This window comes from Lepidothrix coronata, unplaced genomic scaffold (genome assembly GCF_001604755.1).
Source record: "Lepidothrix coronata isolate B3197 unplaced genomic scaffold, Lepidothrix_coronata-1.0 Scaffold267, whole genome shotgun sequence".
Taxonomy (NCBI): Eukaryota; Metazoa; Chordata; class Aves; order Passeriformes; family Pipridae; genus Lepidothrix; species Lepidothrix coronata.
The window spans coordinates 764,638-779,724 of record NW_016690447.1 but is presented as its reverse complement, the minus strand read 5'-3'; the positions used below and the strand labels follow the sequence as shown (position 1 = coordinate 779,724).

The 15,087-nt window shown below is 50.0% G+C and overlaps 1 protein-coding gene across 1 annotated transcript in view; it reads left to right on the top strand.

Moving 5' to 3' along the window:
* Window positions 1–15,087, top strand: part of DNAH9 (dynein axonemal heavy chain 9) — a 180,063-nt gene that overhangs the window by 149,194 nt on the left and 15,782 nt on the right. The window contains exons 53-56 of the mRNA XM_017835980.1: window positions 6,666–6,893; window positions 10,532–10,723; window positions 11,211–11,402; window positions 12,380–12,550. Of these exons, the coding sequence (XP_017691469.1) occupies window positions 6,666–6,893; window positions 10,532–10,723; window positions 11,211–11,402; window positions 12,380–12,550 (783 nt within the window). The remainder of the gene's footprint in view (window positions 1–6,665; window positions 6,894–10,531; window positions 10,724–11,210; window positions 11,403–12,379; window positions 12,551–15,087) is intronic.

Genomic DNA, 15,087 nt, shown 5'->3' with positions numbered 1-15,087 from the left:
GGCTCCCCTCTCCCACCCTGAGGGGAAGAGAGGGAGCCCAGCCACCCCCTGGCCTTGTCCACCTACACGCAGCAGACACCAACAGCAAAACAACCAAGACAGAACTACCAACAGCTTCCCGTGCTGTGATATGTGATTTTGAGCAGAAGCGAACGACATGAGTGGTGATCGGCTCTCCAGGGGACACTGCCCTGGCACCCAAGCACCTCTGAGCCCCCCCAGCCTCTCAGGGGGGCCAATTTCAAACTATGACATGTGATCATGTGTGGAGAGGCTCACTGGGGATTGAGGGCTCCAGGGAGGGCTCAGGTAGTGCTAACTGCCAGGATCAGGTGCGTCCTTCTCTATCAGGAGTGTCTTGGAGGCCTCATGGGTGAGGTGAGAAAAAGCCTGAGGGTGCTGTTGCTGAAATCCAGGACTTCCCACGGGTGAAATGTGATCCCACTCTCCCTCCTGCCCCGGGGGCTCCTTTTGCTGCTGGAACATCTCAGTGAGGGCAAAGCATGTGCCAGACATCGGGCAAAGCTCCTGGTGCTGTCACAGCTCTGAGGTGGCCTCTCTGCACGTGGGGCAGCAGCAGGTTTGCTGCTCAGAAATAGGTGGACACCAGGTGTGGTGGAGGGGTCTGTGCCTGTCCTGGGGCAGCATTCACAGGATGGAGCTGTTCCTGAGGATGTGTTGGACTCTCTGATCCTCATAGGTCCCTTCTAACTCGGTATATTCTGTGATTCTCATGGATGAGAGCTCACCCCACCGTCAGCAGTAAGTGTGGCCAAGGAAGAGGCTCTGCAGTGCCCAGTCCTGCCCCTTTTTTTCCCCCAACACATGCAGTGGGCACTGGGAGTGCTGGGATGGCTCTGGGCTGTACCTGCCTGGCAGATGGATAGAGCAGCAGTACCTGTTTCCTGAGAGATCCCACAAGAGGATGAGACTTTGAGAAAACAACCAATTCTCGTTTCTCCAGGAGGTGGTTTGTGAGCAGGAGGGGAGGAGAGGGGCACTCTCGGACATGGGCAGGGTCCCCAGTACTGCCAGCACAGGGAGGGCAGTCAATGCTGCTTTATGGATATGTAGTACTATTTCTGATGGCTACCATGGCAACAATTGCATCCTGTGATATATGTTCTGCTTTGTGAAGTATAAACACACAGAGGTGCTTGGAAGTGAATTTCCAAAGAAAAGCCTCTGGTGTTCCCTTGTTCCTGCACGTGTAGCCCAGCCCAGCTCTTCCCACAGCCCCTCATCCTGTCCCTGCTCTCAGTCACTGGCACCCCAGGCTGAGGTGCTGTGGGGATGTGTGCAGGGGAGGTGTTTCTGTTTGTTTTTTTGCCTTTTTTACAGCAGTATTTGTCCCCCACTCTCCATTTGTACAGCAAGGTAATGAATTTACCACTGCCTGTTCCTGTCTGCAGCACAACCTGGCCTGGGAAACACCAGGGAGGCCACATCCACAGCCTTAAACATCTGGCTAAGAAAATTTGTACTAAAGAAATGCACCACCTTGGTGTGTCCTGGGTAAATAAATGTGTCTTCAGGGGGTTCATGGAATGAGGAGGATGTGAGACTGCTGCAGTGTAAAGTGCCCGGGGTGGTTTAGGGAGGTAGAGGAGAGTGTAGGGTGAGCAAAAGGAGGTGGACAGGCTGGATTAACCCCTGTTTCTCCTGAATAAGGTCTAGAGGCAGCCCATGGAATTGGTGGGAGGTGGGTTCCAAAACAAGCAGGTGGTTCTTTGCTCAGCTGCAATTGGTATTAACACAGTGCTGTCTGTGCTGGATAATTGACACATCACTCAATTACTGTGACAATAGTGTGTGTTGGCATTAGTCATTTTCTCTCAAGTTTTGTTATCTGACTGCTGGGAATTCATTTGCAAGGTTTCCTTCAATCCTGTGGATCCCTTCCCCAACACCTCCATCTGCTTTGGGCAGATATATTCATTTGAATCATGAATTCTTAGTAGCAGCCCTTGTTTTGCTGCACATATTCCTCTTTCTCATCCCTTCTATCACAAAAGGACAGTATATAAATGCACTCAATTATCATTGGACTGGAGATATTCCCTCAGCTGGCTGTTAGCAGGCAGTGATACCGACAAATAATGATCACTGGTGTCATGTCAACACAAGCAAAAGCAATTATTTTTGAGCCATCTAACACCAGAAAAGCAGATGTAGGAAGGAACTACCAATTAGAGATGAGAACACTTAAGGTCAGATATGCAGACTATGATTAAACTGATATTTAATGCACAGGGTTTCTTTTGGTATTTTGTTGAGCTCTCTCCCTGTGTTACTAAATCTCCATGGTGTTTGTAGCACTTTGGTTACAGGTTTCAGTCCACTCCTACTTGATTATTGGACTTGTGTTTTTAGGGAGAGCTGGTTGGCTGGACCCTGGGGAGAACCTCATCTCCTGAAATCCTAAATGCATCAGCCCAGCAGTGGTGCAGCAGAGCTCAGATATAATTGCATTTTCTTTACTGCTCCTCACATGGTCCCCATTTATGAGAAAACAAGACTTCCCCAGAACATGATCCCTCTGCTCAGGCATCTCCTCCTCATCTCACAGCCCAAACTCCATTTCACCCATATACTGAGAGCACATCCCTGGGTCATCTCAGGGGTGGAGACTGAATTTATGCAGTTCTAAATAACAATTATTTTTCCCAGACATTTGAATCTGGGGCAACAGAACTGGAGGGAGGAAGGTGTCCATGGCTTTCTCAGACAGAATTCTGTTGACTCACATCCCTTGGTTCATCTCTGAGTGCTGCCCATCCCTCCAGCTTTTTCAAATACTGCCAATAGTCTGTGACAGCAGCCACTGTTCCCTCCCAGCCTGTGCCTAAAGGACCTCAGCTTTTCCTTTCTCCAGTGTTCCTCCTCTTCTCCAGCCCCAGCTGGGATGTCTCCATATGTAGCTCACAAGGGGCACCTTAGCCCTCCGACAGAAAAGCCAGCAGAGGGTTTCTGTGTTGCCAGGAAGAGCTCCCTTGGTGTTCTGAGGAACAGAGAATCCCTGCACTGGGGCACCCGAGGTGCTGCCAGCCCAGCTCTCTGCCTGAGACGGGCACACCCACAACCTGGGGGAAAAGGTGTAGAAACAGTAACAGTGTGCAGTGATGTCGGCACAGGTGCCCAGGGCAGTGCTGGAGTCCCCATCCCTGGAACTGTGCACAAACCATGTGGATATCACACTTGAGGACATGGTTTAGCGTGAATATGGTGGTGGTGCTGGGTTGGGGGTTGAATTTGAGGATTTTAAAGGTCTTTTCCAACCTCAACAATTCTGTCATTCTCTATTTTTCTCTGGGACTTTAAGCTCAGCTCCACTCTGTGATGCTCTCAACTCACAAAACACCCTGAGGCAGTAAATTGGCAGTTTAGGTATGTGTCATATGAAAATATCCTTGCACTTGTTCTTTCAAAGCTTGCAGTCTGCTCTATCCATCCTCCACTCTCCATTTCACCCCCTCCCTCCCCCCCCCGAGCTCTACTCTCTCCAAACAGCAGGTGTATATCCATTTAGTGTCTCCTTTTGGGGGGAGTTAAACCCTTCTGGGGACAGAGGAGTGAGAACTGGATGCTGTTTTCAAGATGAAGGCCCCCCCATGAATTTATGGAGTGCAAAATAATGTTTGCAGTTTTATTTTCTGTTCCTTTGCAGGCATTTGGTTGGTTTTGCATTGTTTGATTGTTTTTGCATTGAACTGTTATTTGCAGGAAATAACTGTGAGGACTTAGAGGTCTCTTCCCTGGGTGATAATAGTTAATTCTGAACTCATCAGAGTTGTTGTTTTTCTGAGTGCATTACTTTGCCTCTATCACCACTGGATTTCTTCTGAAATGTCACTGCCACTCACTTAGAATGATGGCACCTCTTGCAGTTCTTCACCACCAGGTTTTATTTTGAGGACTTGAAATAACTTTGTCTTATAACTAATTTTGTCAGCTCATTAATCATTCACTCTTTCAGGTGGTTTTTGAATATGGTGAGAAGTTAAAGCTCCATCAGTAGCTCCCCACCCCTGTTACCTGGCTTTTGACTGGTTGGTGGCTTATGAGACCTTCCCTCTTACCTGCACTGATAGTGGGAACTGGAAGAGAAATGGCTCATGCTAATGAAAATGCAAGCTTGGAGACACATTGGCCCCATGGAGGCAACTCCTCCTCTGAGCAGGCAATGCTTGACACAAATGTGTGACCTGCCTGCTGGAATTCACCTCTCCAGGACCTGCAAAAGTGTTCCCTGGGGACAACCCTCTGTGTTTGTGATGTAACTCAGCCCCACACACCATCACTCACTGCACGAGGGTCGGGGGGCAGAGAACTGGGGCGAAAAGCGAAGAAACTTGGGTTGAGATACAGCCAGTTTAAAAGGGAAAGCAAAAGTCACACAAGCAAAACGAAGAGTTCACTCCCCCTTCCCGTGGGCTCAGCCATCCCAGGACTGCCCTGGGCTCCCTCCCAGCTGCTGGGGGCTGGGGAAGGCAAACCCCATCCATCTGAACATCCCCCTCCTCCTTCCCCCAGCTCTGTGTGCTGAGCGTGACTCCCCACGGTCTGGGCCATCCCTGGGGGCAGTTGGGCTCCCCTGTCCCACCTGTGCCCCCCCAGCTCCCTGTGCCCCCCGGGCTGGTCCTGGCAGGGCCCTGGGAGGAGCAGAGCAGCCCTTGGCTGTGTCACAGGGACTGAGCCATCCCAGTGTGCCCAGCACTGCTCCAGCACAGCCCCAAACACAGCCCAGACCCGCTGGGGGGGAACATCAGCTCTGCCCCAGCCCAGCCCACAAGCTCAGATTTTGATATCCTCAGTTCCGTCATCTAAAATGGTTTGGAACTTTCAGATTCCTGGTCTTCTCCCACTCATCCTGTTTGTGTGTAACTCCTGCTTTATTGATGCCTGGTGCATCCTGGGGAGTCCTGCAGACCTTCCACATCTGGGATTTTCCCAAGTGGAGACTGTCAGCTCCTATAACCTGTTATTATTCACCTTATCAATTTTTCCAAAAAACTCTTCATCTGCTGCTTCTGTTTAAGAATCTTTTCCAACAACTGAGGGATTGGAGTATCTGTTACATGAGGAGAGGCTGAGAGACCTGGGATTATTTAACCTCCAAAAGCTGGGGTTTGGCTCAGAGGGGTTTAAATCCCTCGTGACAGGGGAAGTGCAGAAGATGGAGTCAGAAAGAGACACTGGACTCAAACTGAGATACAAATTTCCCTTAAACTTTTCTCCTTTCCTTTCCTTTCCTTTCCTTTCCTTTCCTTTCCTTTCCTTTCCTTTCCTTTCCTTTCCTTTCCCTATATTATACTATATTATCTTTATGGGTTTTTTACTGTGAGGATTGTTGAACACTAGCCACATGTTGCCAGACAGGTTGTGGAGATTTCAGCCTTAGGATATCCAAAAACCCAGCTGGGCACAGTGAGCAACCTGCTCTGGCTGGTCCCACTTGGAGCAGGAGGATGGGATGGATGATCTCCAGGGGCATCTGAGCCTCAGCATTGAGTGATTCCACTGTGTTACACAGGCTGTGAGAGCCTCCTCAGGCTCCTCAGAGACTATTCCTGCAAAGATGGGCTGTTTTGGGGTGGCCTGGCCTTTCATGGGCACTCCCTGTAGACCTTGATCATCTTGTACTTTTACAGACTCTCTGGCACGTTCCTGGTCTCTGCAAAAGGCTTTATTATTAGCTTTTATGTTTTTGAAATATTGCTTCTTATAACATTTTTTGGCCTTCCTGTGACTGGATTTTGTGCTCTTTTCTGTTTTTCTCATTTGGACAAAACTTCCACTTTTGGAAGAATGTAATTTTCTCCTAATAATCTCCATTACTCTGCTATTTAACCATGAGAGCTCCTTTCTGGGCCCATTTATAGGTGATATATATTTATTCTTAGCCTCTAAGATGGTTCCTTGATGTAATTTCCTTGCCACCTCCAAGCAGTTCATCTTTCTGGAGGCTGTTTTTAATTTAGGTTATCAAGTTCCTTGTCCTTTCTTTGGATGGGATAAATCACCACAGTGAACACAGCCAGTTTGGATTACACACCCAACTAAAACAAGGGGAGTTTAGCCCACAAATCCCATCCCTAATATAACAGAAAGCTGTTTTCTTGCCTGAAAACTACTGTATAGGACTCCAAGGGGAAAAAACTGAGGCTTGTCTTTATCGATTTCACCATCTCCCCACGATGCTGCTTAATTTTCTGAGAGATACATCTAATTAATTAGTTGCATGAATAAATAAATCCTTTATGTGAAAGGTCTTTGTGGAACCACCTGCTTGACTTCTTTGCTGTTGAGGGTCCTCACTGTTATTCTGTTAAAAATGAACAAATGTTTTCATTTGAGCTCAGTGGATGTGGAACTGCTCTGCTTTGTCAGCTGGTATTGCTGTAACGACGAGAGTCTGAGCACTGAGAGCCCAACCAGCCCAGCTGTGACTTACTGCGCTGCTGGTGGTTTGTATTGATTATTTTGAATTTAAAAGTGTACTTGATGTAAGTGGATATTTGGGGAACTGCTCATAGGCACTCCTGGGGCGAGTACCCAACTCTAGAGCAGCCTTGGCTGTTCATGGGTGGGATGGATTTAGTGCTACTCAGGAAATCAAGGGTGTAAATGGGGGAACGATAAAGCCTCCCCTTTGTCCCTGCCAGAACATCCACCTGGTGGCCAAGTGGCTGAGTTCCCTGGAGAAGAAGCTGGAGCAGCACAGCGAGGGCAGCCACCAGGACTTCCGTGTCTTCATCAGCGCAGAGCCAGCACCTTCCCCCGAGAGCCACATCATTCCCCAGGGCATCCTGGAGAACTCCATCAAAATCACCAACGAGGCCCCCACTGGGATGCAGGCAAACCTGCACGGAGCCCTCGACAGCTTCAGCCAGGTAGGAGCTCAGGGGCACCAGTGACAGGTTGGCTTGGAGCTGCTGGAGCTGCTGGAGCTGCTGGAGACCCCATGGAGCATGACGGGGGAAGGCATTGCCCTTCCAGACAGCAGCTGAGTGAGTCCCTTTGCATCCCATCATGTATCCCAGAGTCACAGAATGTGCTGAGTTGGAGGGACCCACAAGGATCATTGAGTCCAACTCCTGGCCCTGCACAGGCCCATCCCCAAGAGTCACCCCCTGTGCCCCAGAGGATCAGCCAAACCCTCCTGCAGCTCTGGCAGCCTTGGGGCTGTGCCCACTGCCCTGGGGAGCCTGGGCAGTGCCCAACCAGCCTCTGGGGGAAGAACCTTTCCCTGAGTTCCAACCTGAGCCTGCCCTGACACAGCTCCAACCATTCCCTGGCTGCTGTCCCTGGTCCCCCCAGAGCAGAGCTCAGTCCCTGCCCCTCCTCTGCCACTGCCCAGGAAGGTGGAACTGCACTGAGGTCTCCCCTCAGCCTCCTCTTCTCCAGCTGAACACACCAAGTGCCCTCAGTGTCCTCACATACCTTCAAATCAAGGCCCTTCCCCATCTTCATTACCCTCCTTTGGACACTCTCTAATGACTCCATCTCTTCCTTCCATTGTGATCCCCCCAAACTGCCCCAATGTTGAGGTGAGGCTGCCCCAGGGCAGAGCAGAGCGGGACAATCCCCATCCTGGTGATGCTGGACCTGCTGATGGAACTGCAGCTGAGTCTCCTGTGCAGGGGACACGACACTGAATTCTGTGGAAATGATGGAAAATATTCTTGGTGCCCCAGAGGGTTAGATCAGTGTCAGAGCCGTTGGTATGTGGTGATTAAGTGAGCTCTGCTCTGTGGCCTCTCTCGACAGCTCTGGCACCACAGGCCAGAGGCTCTGGGAGCAGCAGGACACAGATCAAACAGGGCTCCCCAGGGAACAGCCCCTGGCCAGGACAGGCTGGAGCCAGTGTGTGTCACTGCTGGAGCCATCCACGCTCCTGTTGACCTCGTTTACCACATAACACAAAGGCTGAGAGCTGAGCATTCACACTGCTGATGATTCCTGTCCTGGAGACACAGACACAGCCTCCTGCTACCCTGAACACTCATTGCCCTCACTCACACACTGCCCTTGCCTTGGCACACGCAGCTCTCACAGCAGGACCCCATCTGGTGAACCTTGAGCAACCAGGAGGGTCTGAAGATGCCCTCAACCCTTGAAGTGCCTTTTTGAAACAGTCGTGATGAAGTTCTTGCAGCTGATGGCTGTGCCAGGAACACACAGGGCAGGTCTGGCAGGATGGTTTTCTCTTGTGAGAAATCTCTCTGCTCTTCTGTAACCCCACCTGCAGTGCTGAGTCCAACACAGCTGGAATGAGTCCAGAGGAGGCACTCAATTGATCACAGAGCTGGAGCACCTCTGCTAAGGAGACAGGTTGAAAGAGTTGGAGGTGTTCGGCCTGGAGAAGAGAAGGCTCCAGGGAGACCTTGGAGCCCTTCCAGTGCCTGAAGAGGCTCCAAGAGACCTGGAGAGGGACTTGGGACAAGGGCCTGGAGGGATAGGACAAGGGGGAATGGTTTTAAATTGAAGGAGGGTAGATCTAGATTGGCTATTGGGAAGAAATTGTTCCCTGTGAGGGTGATGAGGCCCTGGCACAGGTTGCCCAGAGAAGCTGTGGCTGCCCCATCCCTGGAAGTGTCCAAGGCCAAGTTGGACGGGGCTTGGAGCAACCTGGGCTAGTGGAAGGTGTCCCTGCCCATGGCAGGGGGGTGGAATAAGATGATGTATAAGGTCCCTTCTGACTCAAACCATTCTTTGATCCTAATGATTCTTTCCATGCAGCCTCTTGTCTTTTGGAACCAGGCAAGAACACCCCAGTCTATTGTGGACCCCAGGCCCTGGTCCATGGGCAGGGAAATGGGGGCAGCTCTCAGCTGATTTTGCACTTGGAGTAGAGGGAATCTCAAGAGCAGCAGCTAACTGTGCTGAGCAGGGGATGGGGAGGCACCATGCCAGGATTAATGTCCCTAGTCAGGAGAGATTATTCCATTTTTTGTCTACTGTCATTCATCATCTTGAACTCCACAAAATGTCCCAGAGAACAAGGAAGGGGAGAACCTTCACCCCAAGTAACATTTTCATCCTGCCTCTGCTCATTTCAATCAGATAGTAATTAGCATTTTCTAAATTGCTGGAGTATTATAAAGCATCTCTTATCAGAAATCCTGGAGCAAGTGGGTGGGGTCCCTTTTACACCTCATTTCCCCGCTTTATACAAATGGATGTTCAAATTTAGCTTTCAGCTGAAAGCTACAAAGGAACCTCTTTATTCTGTGTGGGGGATATTGTCCTGCTTTGTAGCTGAAGAAAAATACAAAACTAAAGAGGGGCCGAATGAGACTGAACTGGATTCTCAGTGTTCATTCAGGCAGTGCCCCTTCATGTCTGGGGCTGGTTCCTAAAATGAGGAAGTGCTCTGCACATATTTGAAGCAGTTCTCGTGTTCATTTTCAGTGATTAAATGACTCGGGCTCCTGCCCCTCCACCTCCTGGGCAAGGTGCCACAGTCCCAGGCCCAGTGCTGGCCCCCTTGCCCAGTGTGATGACACAGAGCTCTTCAAGTGAGTCCAGATGAGGCCACCAAGATGCCCCAAGGGCTGGAGCAGCTCTGCTGTGAGGAAAGGCTGAGAGAATTGGGATTGCTCAGCGTGGAGCAGAGAAGGCTCCAGGGTGACTTAATTGTGGCCTTCCAGTACCTGAAGGGTCTCCAAGAGAGCTGGAGGGGGATTTTTTGCAGGGGCATGCAGTGATAGAACAAGGAGGAATGGCTCCAAACTGCCAGGGGGCAGGGTTAGATGGGATATTGGGAAGAAATTCTTCCCTGTGAGGGTAGTGAGGCCAGTGTCCAAGGCCAGGTTGGATGAGGCTTGGAGCAACCTCGTCTAGTGACCAGGAAGATGTCCCTGCCCATGGCAGGGGGTGGGATGAGATGAGCTTTAAAGGTCCTTTCCAACCCAAACCACTCTGGGATTCTGGGATTCTCTCTTCATCTCTCTGGTGAGGGATGTTGAGCACATGCAGGTGATGGGGCATTGAGTGGGTGCACGTGTCCTTCCCTTCTCCACTGTTAATGTGTGTTCCTGTACAAAGCCACTCTGAGCTGGAAATAGTAAATATTAATTCCAAAAATATTCATTAGAATTTTCCAATAAATTTGCAATGCAAATCCACTGACTTCAAAAATTAACACATGTGTGTATTATGCAAATATGAACTGGAGGAAAAATTGATTGGCCTCTTCTCCCAGGTAGGAAGCTATAGGACCAGGGAAATGGCAACAAGCTGCACCAAGGGAGGTCCAGGTTGGATACTGGGAAAAATTTCTTCTCTGGAAGTGTGGTTAAACATTGGAACAAGCTGGGCAGGGAGGTGGTGGAGTCACCATCCCTGGGAATGTTCAAGTAGTGGCACTTCATGATGTGGTTTAGTGGGCATGGGGGTGTTGGTCAAAGGTTGGACTTGATCTCAGAGTTCTTTTCCAGTCTTAGTGATTCTGTGATTCATCCCTGTCCAAAGTTGGATGTATTTGGAGGCCCTGAGGCTGAGAGCAGTGGCTCTGCCTGTATTGCAGGACACCCTGGAGATGTGCAGCCACGAGAAGGAGTTCAGGAGCATCCTGTTTGCCCTGTGCTATTTCCATGCCGTGGTGGCCGAGCGGCGCAGGTTCGGCCCCCAGGGCTGGAACCGCCCGTACCCCTTCAGCAGCGGGGACCTGACCATCTCTGTGACTGTGCTGCACAACTACCTGCAGGCCAGCTCCAAGGTGGGTGCTTCACTGGGGCTCTGAACCACTGGGGATATGGCTTGTGCTGAAGCTCCTGGGAAATCTCCTGAAATACCATTTCCTTGGGATCTTTGGGTTTGCTGGGCCTTTGTGGGGAGATGAGAGGCCTCGGTGCCACTCGAGCCTGTAGAAGCTTAGAAATCAGAGCAAACAGTGCCTGTGGTCTTTATGAATTGAAAAGAACAGTGATCTTTGGTTTAACAGAGCTTAGAGTAAATTTGCATTTCAGCGGGGAATTGCAGGAAATCTCTGCTGTGATCCAGTTCTCCTTGGGCAGAGTTTAACTACTACCTGATGTTTGTTCACTGAGAAAACTGAAGCAGTGAGGTGGAAACACTGAGTGTGCAGGTCAGTGCTGGAACCTGCAGCCCAGCACTGGCCTCTGGAGCTCTGGCTCTCTGACCTCCTGCATGTTTCCTAAAATGAGAATCTGTCTGTCCTTCCTGCCCTCCCTGTTCATCCTCAGGTGCCCTATGACGACCTGCGCTACCTTGTGGGTGAGATCATGTATGGGGGTCACATCACAGATGACTGGGACAGGAGGCTTTGCAAAACCTATTTGGAAGAATTTATTAAGCCAGAAATGCTGGAGGGAGAACTTCTCCTTGCTCCAGGGTTCCCCCTCCCAGGGAACATGGACTACAATGGCTATCACCAGGTAAGCTCTTTGTTTTCTGGCATTATTTACACACCTAAATGTAATGTGTTCCATAACTGCCCTATAATCTGCCTTAGGAGGCAGGAACAGGGCTGCAGTGTTTCTGCACACCTTTGTTATCTCCCATTATGTTCTGTTTCTGTAGATGTCTCAGCATTTCCTTGGATGACCCAGTCTAATGGTAATTTGCCACTTCATCATGGGCTCATTCTGTTCATGCATGAATAGAGCAACTGTATTGGTGCTTGAGACTTGAGCAGGGCTCCTGGAAAATTACATCCACATACTGTTTGCTAAAATGGCCCCTTCAAGCTTCTTTTATCATCAGTTTTGATGAGAATCACTGATGGCTCTTGTTGATCTACTTACTGATCTCATCTGTTCTTTGTACACAAATGCAGTAGCAGAGAGACATATTAGGCTGGGTTTGTTCATAAAACTTAACTACTGGAAGCTAAATTGCCATGAGAGATCTCAGGATGCTGATGCTGAAGTGCACAGCAGATAATTGCTAGAGAAGGTCCAGCCTGAGATATAGAGCCAAGCCAAACTTCAGCAATTACTGAATTTTGCCAGCAGGAGTAGAAGCAGTTCTGTAAACAAACATACTCTCCCTCCTCCATCAGTGCACTGGTGTTTCAGCCCCAAGCAGAGCTGCCCAGCCTGGGCTGACCTGAGGGAGATGATTCCAGTGCTGTGAGCTCTGCAGGCAAAGTGCCCTGGGCTCTGTATCCAACCTGAACCTGAATGTCTCTGAATCTCACATGAACCTGAATGTGTCTGTATTTAACCTGGACCTGAATATTTCTGTATCTTATCTGAACTTGGTTGGCTCTGTTTTTAACCTGGACCTGAATATTTCTGTATCTTATCTGAACTTGGCTGGTTCTGTTTTTAACCTGGACCTGACTGTCTCTGTGTCTCACCTGACCCTAACTGGCTCTGTATCTAACCTGGACCTGACTGTGTCTCTGCAGTACATAGATGAAGCCCTGCCTCCAGAGTCTCCATACCTGTATGGGCTCCATCCCAACGCTGAGCTTGGCTTCCTCACACAGAGCTCGGAGCAGCTCCTGCACACGCTGTTGGAGCTGCAGCCCCGGGACAGCAGCACTGGAGAAGGAGGAGTGGGGACCAGGGAGGAAACGGTGAGAGGGGCAGAGGATCCCATCCCTGTCCCATCCCTCAGTTCTGCACAGCTGTCTCACAGCTGCTCGTTGGACTGTGTTCTGCCTGTGCTGGGTACAAACCCAGCCTAAAGCCTCATTTTATGCAGGACATCACCACAGTGGGGTGTAACTGGAGTATTGGCAGTAATAGGACAGTGGCTTTTAATTACCCCTTGCACTGCGGTGCCTTGGTTATCATCCTCTGAAGGTGTTGCAAATAAACCTTGTGTGGCCTCCACTGATCTCTGAGCCACCAGTCTCTGTGCACCCCTGTGTGTCTGGCATAACAGGCTCCGGAGTGCACAGTCTGCCACCTAAAAGTGCCACCCAGAGCTCAGCCCAACTCTTACTGCTGCCACCATGTCCTATCCAGCTCCCAGGCTCCCAGGGACCTTGTAATTCCTTATTTCCAGCTGAACCCCTTTGCTGTGCCTATGTACCAGGCTGGTCTTCCTCTGGAAACTCAGAGCTCATCAAAACACGGCCCAAGCATTCCCACCAGGATGGGAAATCAGCCAACACATTCTCAGGTTTTTATTTCTGAAGTCTTAAGGCCCCAGCTCTGTGTTCAAGCTTTGCAAATTGATGAGTAGCTAATGGAAAGCTTATATGAAGCCTGTAGTTTCACACATCTTTCTTTTGCCTTGGTGTGGGGCTGGGGAACTGACTGCCTTCCACTGAGGGGCTCTTAGAAGTGCCCAGTATGTTCAATTTTTGGTTCATACTGGAATTTGAGGGGACAGTAATAATCCAGAGGTAGCAAAGCCAAAGGAGACGCTCAGAGGTAGCAGATGTGGCTGCCTGTTCTCCCATTCCATTTGCTATTGAAATGCAGTTAAACTGCTCAGCCACAGAAGCAAACTGATCAGTGAGTGCCTCAGCAGCGCTGTCACAGGGCCTGGCCACTCTGCAAACCCCTGGTGACACTCAAGAAGACCCTCACAGGAGCACAGGAGTCCTCATGGCTCTGTCTGGGAATAAAATCTGCCTGAGAGCAGCCAGAGTGTGGCCTCACTGCCCCATGTTGTATCTGAGGGATGCTCCCACTGCTCATTTTCTTCCCAGGGTGATCTCTGTCATGATCTGAGCTGTAACTGCACTGCCTGTGTCCACCTGGTCCTTTGGATGAGAGGGAGTTGTGTTGTCTCAGCTCCTCCCCTGGAGGATATCCAGCCCCTGCTTCGGCTGAGGTGGTTTTTAGGGAGCTTCCAGGGGAACTGCAAAGCTGTCGTTTTCCTGAGGCTCTGACAAGTCCAGTTACTCCCACAGGTTTCTGAGGCCACATTACAGCAAACGAGCTGTAATTGTTGTGAAGGAATCAGAGCCAAAGGGATTTGCAGGGGAATTTCAAATTAGAGGATATTTCTGTACTGCACCCGAGCTGCAGCTGAAGAGCTTTTCCAGCAGAGCTTTGCTTCAGCTACCTGTGTGTTAGAACAACAGCCCACACATCAGCACTGCTGACGTGAGTGGGGAGGGTTTGGGGCAGCAGCAACGGGAGGAAACTGGAGTACAGAGTCCAAAATAGGACTGGTGGTGGTCATGGCAATGAAATGCCCCTGGCTGCCTCTGCAGTTGGCACTGGCCCCCACAAACCATATTTCTGACGTTGGATCGTTGAGTTGTAACTGTGTTATGCGCTCCTGAAAAATCCCCAGGAAGCAGGAGTCTTGCTCAGGTTCCAGCACAGCAGTAAAGCAAAGAAATGTGTGAGACTTCCACAGCAAGATGTCTAATGTTCCACAGAAACCTGGGAAATACAGCTGATCCCATGGAGATGAGGGGCTTCATGCCTCCCTGTCAGCCAGAAAGGGGTTTGTCTATTTTATTTAATCCTTTAGACACTGGAAACATCCTGTTACACTGGAGATTTCCCTGTTTTGTACTTAGAGTTCCAAAGGAGCTGTGATGGTGACCAGAAAATAATCTTGTTTCATTATGCTTTTCTTCCACGGCTCCATTAGTCCAGAATGCCAAAGTCAGCTTAAAATTCAATTTTCTATAATCACCTCCCTATATCAATAAACCAGAGCAAACCAGCTCATAAGCTCCATTGTCCTGAGGCTCAGCTGAGGCTACAGCCCCATTTGTCTCCTTGTGTTGAGTTTGACTTAAGGAGAAATAAGAAGAGAAGCTTGAAAGCCAAGCACAGAAGAGGCTGCTACATGTCATGGGGATGTCTTTAAACCATCATTTTGAAAGCTGCTCATCTGACATTAACTTTTGTAAGCAACCGAATTTTAATAGGGTGGGGCAAGCTCTCACAGTCACAGAATCCCAGAATGTGCTGAGTTGAAGGGACCCACGAGGATCATTGAGTCCAACCCCTGGCCATGCACAGGCCCATCCCCAAGAGTCACCCCCTGTGCCCCAGAGGATCAGCCAAACCCTCCTGGAGCTCTGGCAGCCTTGGGGCTGTGCCCACTGCCCTGGGGAGCCTGGGCAGTGCCCAACCAGCCTCTGGGGGAAGAACCTTTGGCTGAGATCCAACCTAAACCTTAGACTGGATATTAGGA